This window comes from Panthera uncia (genome assembly GCF_023721935.1).
Source record: "Panthera uncia isolate 11264 chromosome E2 unlocalized genomic scaffold, Puncia_PCG_1.0 HiC_scaffold_19, whole genome shotgun sequence".
Classification (NCBI taxonomy): Eukaryota; Metazoa; Chordata; class Mammalia; order Carnivora; family Felidae; genus Panthera; species Panthera uncia.
The window spans coordinates 8,761,461-8,771,231 of NW_026057588.1; the positions used below are offsets into that span (position 1 = coordinate 8,761,461).

The 9,771-nt window shown below is 54.9% G+C and overlaps 1 protein-coding gene across 1 annotated transcript in view; it reads left to right on the forward strand.

The window, feature by feature from the left end:
* Positions 1–7: 7 nt before the first annotated feature.
* Positions 8–9,771, forward strand: part of LIG1 (DNA ligase 1) — a 43,204-nt gene continuing 33,440 nt past the window's right edge. The window contains 4 exon segments of the mRNA XM_049621552.1: positions 8–124; positions 5,301–5,375; positions 7,376–7,459; positions 8,111–8,246. Of these exon segments, the coding sequence (XP_049477509.1) occupies positions 5,359–5,375; positions 7,376–7,459; positions 8,111–8,246 (237 nt within the window). The 5' untranslated portion in view covers positions 8–124; positions 5,301–5,358.

Below are 9,771 nucleotides of genomic sequence, written 5' to 3' on the forward strand. Positions count from 1 at the left end.
CGGCCCCGCCCCCGCCCGCCCCAGTCTGCGCGCGAATTCCGTGGCGCCAATTGAGGACCGCAGTCGAGCGCCGAGCGGTTCCGGGTGTGACGCGCGAGACAGCGGCGCGCGGGGCCGGCGCGAGGCAAGTGGGGCTGCCGACGCGGGGCTGGGAGACTGGGGGGCGTAGCGCGTGCCGTACGCTCGGGGCCCACGGCTCCGCGGGGTCGGTCGGCTGCAGAGGAGCCGGCGTGGGAGATGCTCAGGGGGCCCAGAGCGTGGTAGGGAAGGGAGAGCGCCCGCAGCGGGTCGCTTGAGGGGGCGGGGGGCGTCCGCGGGGGAGAGAGGGCCTGGTAGAGGGTAGACGAGGGCCGGAGTCCGCAGGACCGGACGGGGTTTGAGGAGAGGCCTGGAGGGGCGGTGCCTCCGCGGGGGGGCGTGGTCGTAGACGCTCGAGGGGAGGGGCGGGGGGGCGGAAATGCTTGGTGGGCGGGGCCATGGAGATTGAATGGCCGGGGAGGCGGGCCCACCTGGAAGGGGGTGGGGAAGGGGGGGGAGGGGAAAAGTTTGTTACTGGGCGGGGCCAGATGCTAGCAGGCGGGGCCAGGGAAAAGGTTCCAGGAGAGGTGGGGTCGGCTTTAAGTGGGGAGGGAATCCCGCTGGACGGAGGTGGGGCAGAGAGAGCGAGATCAGTGGAAGGGTCCAGGTCTAGGCAAAGGGCAAACGAAGGGTCGGGAACCTTCTGTGTAAGGAGAGGTCTGGCTTTGTGGATGCCTGATGAGGGAGCGGAGCTGAGGTGGGGTTGGCCGAGGCCAGGGAAGGGAGGGGGCCCTGGAGAGAGTAAATCAAATGTCTCGGTGTATTGGGTTTATTGTTGCCCGAAGGGGTGGAGGGAAGGTCAGAGGAGCCTGGGGAGCCGAGAGAGAAGGATGATGATGACCTTAGGTGAGGGGGCGGCTTGAAGGGTAAGGCGAGGCAGGGGCAAACGTGGCTGGTAGAGATGAGCCTTTGGAAAGGGGAGCTGGCATCTGAAAGCTGCGGGGAACCATTGAGGAGAGACGGTAGGGAATGGGATCAAGGACATCACTTCTTGGCCCCCCCGTCCCCATTTCAGCCCATTCTCACCTGTTAGTTAGCCTGAGGGAGGCATGAAGGAAAGGCCAGTGGAGTCTAAGTGAGACCTCCTTAATATCCTTTTGTGTTAGGATTCTCTGGGAGTTTGCTAGGCTTGCAGATCCTCCCCCCCCGCCCCCCCCCCCATTCCCAGAATTTCTGATTCAGTGGGCTGGGGTATTGTAAACATAATCCCAGGCTTTCGTGGAGCTGGCACTCTCCATTCCTGGTATCCATCATTGGCTGGCTATGTGGCCCTGAGCAAAAAGTCACTTTCCTTCTCCTGTCTCAGCTTCCCCAGTCGTCTTTGGGGGACGTTGAGCTGTTCTAAGCCTCAGAGGATGAGAGAGAGTAGCGGATTTAGGGGAACGGTGTAAAATATTTTCCGTGGGTGGAAGGGGGGGTGGTCAGGGGAGCAGACAGGTCAGGAGATGTGAGCTTTCATTAACGAGAAGAGAAAGACTAAACTGTTTAAAGACCCTTTTATATTTCACTCCTTGCCCTGTGGCTTCCAGGTTTTTGAAAGATCGAAAGATCCTGCTTAGTAATTCTTCAGTAATGATGTTTTTTGTTACCCTGATTTTTTTAAATAAAGGCATATGTGTGGGCCAATGCATTCAGGACCAGGCACTGGTTTAGGTCCTGTGGCCATAATCTGAACAAAGTAGACAAAATCCTTACCTTTATGGAACTCAGCATTTTAGCTCTGCACTGCTGAATAGAGTAGCAACTAGCCACATATAAATATTCTATCTATCTATTTATTTGTTTTGCGAGAGAGTGTGCAAGAAAGTGATCGGGGGAGGGGCTGCGAGAAAGGGAGAGAGAGAATCCCAAGCAGATTCTGCAGTGTCAGCACAGAGCCCTACACGGGGTCTCGAACCCACTACCTGAGCCGACACCAGGGGTCTCATGCTTAACCGACTGAGCCCCCCCCCCCCCCCCCCCCCCCCCCCGCCAGGCACCTGCCACATGTACATTTTTAAATTTAAATTAGAAACAAATGAGAAACTCCTCAGCCCCACTAGCTGCGTTTCAAATGCTTGAAGCCCCATGTGGATAGAGTGAGCTTTTTGGACTACGTGGGTACAGAACGTTTCTATCGTGCAGAAAATTGTGTTAGAGGCACTGCTCTAGAGAGTGGGGCAAATTCTAATCTATAAGGTCCGGTTGTGCTAAATACTGGGAAGGATAAGAGGGAGGGGTTAGGACAGCATTCGTGGCAGCGGGGTTGACTGTGGGGGATCTTTTGGAGACGGCGCCAGTGGGATTTACGGGTTGATGAGTTTTGGGCGTGAGAGAAAGAGGTTGAGTCGTTGGTAACTCCAAGAGTTGGTGGTGGTGGTTTTGTTTTCCTTAATATTAAAAAAATTGCGTAGAGTCAACTTCCTCTTTTTGGCATATGGTTCTGCCGGTTTTGAAACGCGTCGAATTACGTGACGATCACTGCGCTCAAGACACGGCACGGTTTCGGGGGGCCCGGGTGGCTCCGTCGGTCAAGCGTCCGACTTCGGCTCAGGTCATGATTTCACGGTTCATAGTTTCGAGCCCCGCGTCGGGCTCTGTGCTGACAGCTCGGAGCCCGGAGCCTGCTTCGGATTCTGTGTCTCCCTCTCTCTCTGCCCCTCCCCTGCTTGCGCTCTCTCTCTCAAAAATAAATAAACGTTCAAAAAATTAAGAAAAAAAAAGAATAGGTAGCAGTTAAGGACATGGACTCTGGAGCCAGACACCTGTTTTCGGGTCTTTGCAACCTCTCAGGCTGTGTGACTTTGGGCAAATTACTCGACCTCTCTGCTTCTCTCGCCTCATTTGTAAAATCACTTTCATCCAGTGCTCAGAGCCAGGCAGGGCGCCTGGCTGCTGGGGGGGGGGGGGGGGGCAGGGAGGGCATTTCCCAGAGGGAGTGGGAGGCTGGGTAAGTACAATTTTTTCTTTTCTTTTTTTTTTTTTAAATATGTCTTAATGTTTATTTAATTTTGAGAGTGTGAGCAGGGGAAGGGCAGAGAGAGAGACGGGGAGACACAGAATCCGAAGCAGGCTCCAGGCTCCGAGCTGTCAGCACAGAGCCCGACACGGGGCTCGAACTGACGAACCGTGAGATCGTGACCTGTGTCACAGTTGGACACGGAACCGACTGAGCCGCCCAGACGCCCCTGGATAATGACATTTGAATAATTACATGGGGCCTAGAAATTGGACAGGTAATAGATACGCAGGGTTTCACATGAAACCGGGACAGAGGTATGACAGGTCTGGTTCCCACCCTTCCTCCCAGCCGCCTTGGGTGCCCCCAGCCACACCTGTTGGCTTCTTGATTATCCTTCCGTAGTTTCTATCTGGCAAATAAAAGCAATACGAAAGAATAAACAGGATCGTATTTTCTCCTGTTTTACAAAATTAGGAGCATATCACATATACCGTTCTGCCTCTTTCTTATTTATTATTATTGTTTCAAATGTGACTTAAGTATTCCTAGGGACACCTGGGGTGGGGGCTCAGTTGGTTAAGCGTCCGACTCTGGTTTTGGCTCAGGTCACGATCTCACGGCTTGTGGGGTTGAGTCCCGCGTCAGGCTCTGCACTGACCGTGTGGAGCCTGCTGGAAATTCTCTCCTTCTCTCTCTGCCCCTCCCCCACCTCAAAACAAACAAACAAACATTTAAAAATATGTATACGTGTACTGGGGCGTCTGGGTGGCTCAGTCGGTGGAGCGACCAACTTCTTGGTCTTGGCTCAGGTCATGATCTCAAAATTCACGAGTTCGAGCCCCACATCCGGCTCCCCGCTGACAGCACAGAGCCTGCTTGGGATTCTCTCTGTCCCTTTCTCTGCCCCTCCCTTGTTCATGCTCTCTCTCTTAAATGAATAAAACAAAAAAAATTAAAAGTATATATATACCTAGAACTTCTATTTACGTCGGCAGGTAGAGAGCATCTTCATTCTGCCTTTTTTTTTTTTTTTTTTTTTTAACTGAAAGAATTCTGTGGACTTACAGGAAGTTGTAAAACCAGTACCCCTGTCTTCCCCCAGGGGTGACATATACCCAGAGTCCAATATCAAAACCAGGAAGTTGGCATGGGACGGTACCGGGAACTGGACCACAGAGTTTGTCCAGGGGGGGGTGTGTGTGTGCGCGCGCGCGTGCATTTTGAACCCATGTGTAAATCTGTGTAACCACAACCACAGTCTGGGTGTGGAAAAGCTCCACAAAGGCACTCACTGTGCTGCCCGTTATGGCCGCTCCCCACCTTTTGTCCCTAAGCTCCGACAAACCCCTGATCTCTTCTCCATCCTGAGTTTTGTCATTTGGAGAATGTTGTGTAAATGGAATAGTACAGTACACAACTTCCTTTCTTTTCTTCTCTGTTTTGTTTTTGTTTTTGTTTTTGTTTTTTTTTTGTTGGGAGGCTCCACGCCCAACACGGGGCTTGAGCTCAGGACCCCGAGATCAAGACCCGAGCTGAGATCAGGAGTCAGACGCTCAAACGACTGAGCCCCCCAGGCGCCCCAGTACAGAACTTTCTGAGATCGGTATTCTCTGCCTGATATTTTGCCCCTGGTTTCTGTTAGCGGCACACCTTAGAAACGGCTCAGCGGCTGGTCTATATACGCCAGTGGATATAATTTAACGGACTTCCACGTTTCAGGGCCGTTTCGGATATTAGATAATCACCTCAAAACAGTTTTTTTCCCCGATTTTAAAACATAACTCCCCCGCAAAAAAAAAAAAAAAAAATGAAACTGAAAAAAAAAACCAACAACAAACTGTAGGTCTTAAGTATGTGTTCATATTAGATAAGAAGAAAGCTCTGTTCCGTCGAGGAGCCTTCTTATCTTGTTCTGACTTGGAGCTTTTTCTTTTTTGTTTTGAGAGAGAAAGAGAGTGCGAGCCGGGAGGGGCACAGGGAGAAGGAGACAGAGAATCTTAAGCAGGCTCGATCCCACGACCGGGAGATCGTGACCTGAGCCCAAATCAAGAGCCAGATGCGTAACCGACTGAGCCACCCAAGGTGCCTCCGGAACTTCATCTTTACTAATAAATCCCACCAGCCAGTCATTTTGGTCCGTAAAAACGGGAGTTTCATCTCGGTGGAGGAACTCATGTTTCTGACTTTGTGGGGGTTTTTTTCTCTCTGAAAGAAGGAGGGCCGTGTGTTTCGGTCTCTGCACGACCCGTATTCTCACCAACTATTGGGATTTCTGTTTCAGGAACATCTGGCTGGAGAAGAGGAGGAGGAGAGGGGGGAGAGAGAATTCGGACGTCACCATGCAGCGGAGTATCATGTAAGGAAACAACTCCCCCACCCCGCCCTGTCTGTCTTGCACTCTCTAAAGGTCTCTGCTCTTCTCTCTCCCTTTCTGTGCCTTTTCCTGGAAGAACACAAGTCACTCTTCAAATTGGAATTTCCAAGAGTCAGAAGGTAACACAGGGAGCGCGATGCGTAGGACAGGGAGTGTGTCGACCGAGAGTTTTGAGCCACGGGGTTCAGAAGTGCTGACCCAGTGCTTTGCAGTCGGTGGTTCGGCCCCCCAGGGAACAGCCGGCAGCGTCATAACTAGGGGGAAGAGAGGGGGCGCTTCTCATCAGCATCTACTGGAGAAGGGCCAGGCACGCTGCTGGACGACAGTGCACAGGGCAGCCCCCGCCACCAAGAACGGGCGGCCTGAAACATCAGTAGGGCCCAGGTTGGGAAACCCTGTCCTGATGCAGGCCGGCCTCGGGGAAACGAGAAGGGGAAGACCTCGGCTTGTGGAGTTGAAACCGCTCGGTTGGACCCAGCAGCCCCAACTCTGTCACTGGGACTCTGAGGGGGGTGTCCCAGTCGGAGAGTGTGGAGGGGCCCCTCCCAAAAGGAGTGGATGGATTCTAGGCTGACCCAGTCCTGGACCCCCAGCCCGGAGACCTGGGAGGTCACAGATCACAGGCTCGGTTCTTCTCACATGACGACAAATCTCGGCGTAGCCTGTCCTGGGCGGACAGCGTGTCTGATGGCTTTCTTGGCTGGATTGGCTGACTGACTGGCTGCTTTAAAGTCAGCCATTCTGGAAAACGGGTTTTATTTTTATTTATTTATTTTTTTAAGTGTTTATTTGTTTTACTTTGCGCGCGCGCGCGCGAGAGAGAGAGAGAGAGAGAGAGAGAGAGAACACAAGCCGGGGTGGGGCAGAGAGGGAGGGAGACACAGCACCCGAAGCAGGCTCCAGGCTCCGTGCTGTCAGCAGAGGGCCGGGCACGGGCCTCGAACTCACGAGCCGCGAGATCATGACCTGAGCCGAAGTCGGACGCTTAACCGACGGAGCCACCCAGGCGCTTCTAGAATGGTTTCAGAGGTACAGAACAGCTGTGCAGACTGTAGAGACCGTTCCTGCACACGGCGCCCCGGGTTTCCACGGTTGACGCCTCGTGTGCCTGGTCCGTCGGCCACAGGAAGGAGCCGGCTCTGGGACATTACTGTTGACTACACTCCACGCCATGTTCAGATTTCAACGGTTTATCCCTTAACGCTTTTTTCTGTTCCAGGCTGCGTTTCGGAGTCCCATATTCCCTTTCGTTGCCATGCCTCCTCCGTTCCCTTTGGTGTCACTCTGGGGGATGGTTTCTCCGACTTTGTCAGGATGCCTGCAGACGGTCCCCAAATTTGTCCGATGTTGTTGTCACTGGGGTCACGGGCAGTGAAGTGCAGCAGCCTGGCATCACCCTGTAGTAGGGGGCACGGGACATCCCCAGTGACACTGGCCTCCCTCACCCGGTCGGCAGAGTGTGGGCGAGGTGCCTGCACCAATGGGTTCCCACCATCCCTGCTCGGGACTCCGGTCTCCGGAAGCCAGCCACTCGGGCGACCCAGTCTCAAGTGGAGAGGGGACGCCTTGCCTTGTTTGTCTTCATAAAAGCACTTCACACCTCCTGACATTTTATATTTAGCGACTTAATATCGCCTCTCTTACTGGGTGTCGACCCCTCGGGGGTGGGGGCTTTGTGTCTGGGTCTCCGCCAAATCCCTGGGGCCCGGCCAGGTCCCCGGCGCCTAGGAGGTGCTTAGCTGGTACTTGTTGAAGGAAAATTGGGATGCGTCATGGCTGTCGGGTGTCAGGATGGGAAATATAAGCAGAGCGTCGTCCCGCCCCTGCCCCATCCCAGCTGAGCGTCACTTTCCTTATCAAAGGGAGTTGTCGCGCGCGCTGGGACAGCAGTCCGAGTCGGAAGCGATAAAACGGGGCACCGATCCGAGGACTCATTTGTGCTGTATTCATTCCCGCTTTCCCCTCCTCCTGTGTTCCTCTAGGTCATTTTTCCACCCCAAGAAGGAGGGCAAAGCGAAAAAGCCGGAGAAAGAGACCTCCAGCAGAGAGATAGAGCCACCTCCAAAGTAGGTAACGGGGCTAGGACGTGGTGAATTTGTTCCTCTCAGTCAGGACCCTCCTGGCTCTAGGTGTTTCGAGCCCCGCTCAGAATGTCTTGGAGCCCTAAAGGGAATTTTTTTTTGGCTCCAGTAACTGGGAAGTCCAAAGGTAGGTCCGGCTTCAGGCATGGCTGGATCCAGGACCTCGGGGTTGTTAAGGCGGTTGGCAGGTCCGAGAGTCCCAGCAGTAAGACAACGTGGGGACGAGCAGTCGGGAGCGGGTTGCGTGCATCAGTCCTACCCCTTACATCCTGTTGGTCAGAACCCGTCACAGGGCCGCGCCTAGCTGCAGGGGAGGCTGGGAAGTATAGTCTCTAGCCAAGAGGCCATGGCCTTTGCCACATCCCAGGGGCTTGTGTGACTGAAGAAGGGAGGCCTTCTCTGCTCTCAGCAGGGACTCCCGTCCGCTCCCCAGCATCGCTCATCGCAGGAGGTGGGCACGTAGGATGTGGTAGATGGATGGATGATGAAGAGTGTAGGGAAGGAGGCCTCCAGAAGAAGCCCGTTAAATGCTTGAAAGGAAAGGGAGGGAATGAAACTTAGGGAAGGCGCTGGAACGTTCAGGGCAGTATACCCCCTCTCTGCCTGCTGGAACGCCTCCATTTTCCCACCCTCCAGGGTGGCGCTGAAGGAACGGAACGGAGAGGTGCCTGAGAACGATTCTCCGGTGAAGAGGCCAGGGCGGAAGGCGGCCCGGGTCCTGGGCAGTGAAGGGGAGGAGGAGGACGAAGCCCTCACGCCCTCCAAAGGCCAGGTAGGTTCCCCCCCCACCCCCCAGCCTCCCCGCTGGAGGAGCCATAATTCCCATCAGCTCCTGGTGGCGCCTGCCCCCCAGGGCGTGTGCGTAAAGAGGGGTCTGTTCACATACGGATCTGAGAGTAACGCATGATACAGACTAAGGGCTCAAAAATAGATGTCCGGTCTCTCCAGAGGTCAGAGGGCTTTTCATCTTTTCCAAAGACATTTGTTTCCGTCCCTCCCTTGCTTAAAAGTCACTTAAGGGGAGGGCGCCCGGGTGGCTCAGTCGGTTGAGCAACTGACTTTGGCTCAGGTCGCGATCTCGCGGTTCGTGAATTCTAGCCCCGCGTGGAGCTCTGTGCTGTCAGCGCGGAGCCTGCTTTGGATCCTCTGTCTCTCTCTCTCTCTGCCTCTCCCCGACTCACGCTCGCTCTCTCTCTCTCAAAAATAAAACGTTAAAAAAAAAAAGTCACTTAACGGGCAGCTGATTAGTAACCTTAATTCCCTCTGCGGCCTGAATGGCCCTTTGCCACATCCCTGAGTATATTCACGGGGTCCAGGGAGTAGCGGGGGCGCCTTCAGGAGCTTGGACTTTGCCCTGGGGCTGCTGGGGATCCTTGGACCAGTTCTGAGCAGGAGAGAGACGGAAGAGGTGTTGGGTCACTGGCAGCCTTCACGACGCTCCTTTGGGGCCCGTATCCATGAGGGTCCAAAGAGGAGCGGGAGACCACGCGAGTGATTTGAACGGAGAGTTTAATACAGAGAATGGTCAACCGGGAATGCGGTTTGCGAGTGGGTGACCGCAGGGGTGAAGGGAGAACTCCTTCAGGCAGCGTGGGGGTAGTCACCGCAGGAGGCAGCCACCACGCCTAGAAGCGGAGAGCCGAAGTTCAGACCTTCAGACGCTGGCTGGCGGGTGCCGGGGTCTCTGAGCTTGCAGGTGGTGCCCTGAAGGCCTGGTCAGATCTTTGAGGAAGGGGCACCGGGCGGAGGGGGCCGGTGTCTGTGGGGCGTCGCGTCGCAGGCCCCGCGAGTGTCGGAAACACCGTAAGTTGGATCCAGCTGGCGCGGGCCCCGTTCCGGGACCACGTGATGCGCGGCGTCACAGCAGAGTGGGAAGGGGGTTCTCAGAGTCCCCGCGTCGTGAGGGAGAGGGGACGGGGTAGGCTGAGAGCTGAGGGGCGATCACTTAATAACTGGCAGGGGGCCCTGTAAGAGGAGTAGGGTAGCACTTGAAACCAAGATACGAGGTAGGAATTTCTTTCTAACGAGCACAGAAAGTCCAGGATGAGTGTGCCAGTCTCTCCGTGTCGAAGACCCGGGCTCTTGTCCAAGTCAATGTCGATATTCAGCGGTGAGAAGGGCAAGACATTCCTTGGGAAGTGTGCATCATTTTCCCTTATGTTGCCTTGTGTAGAAGTGAGGCTCCTGGCCACACCTAGCTGCAAGGGAGGCTGGGAAGTGAGGTTCTCACACTCCTGACCAGACCTAGCCGCAAGGGAGGCTGGGAAGTGAGGTTCTCACACTCCTGGCCACACCTA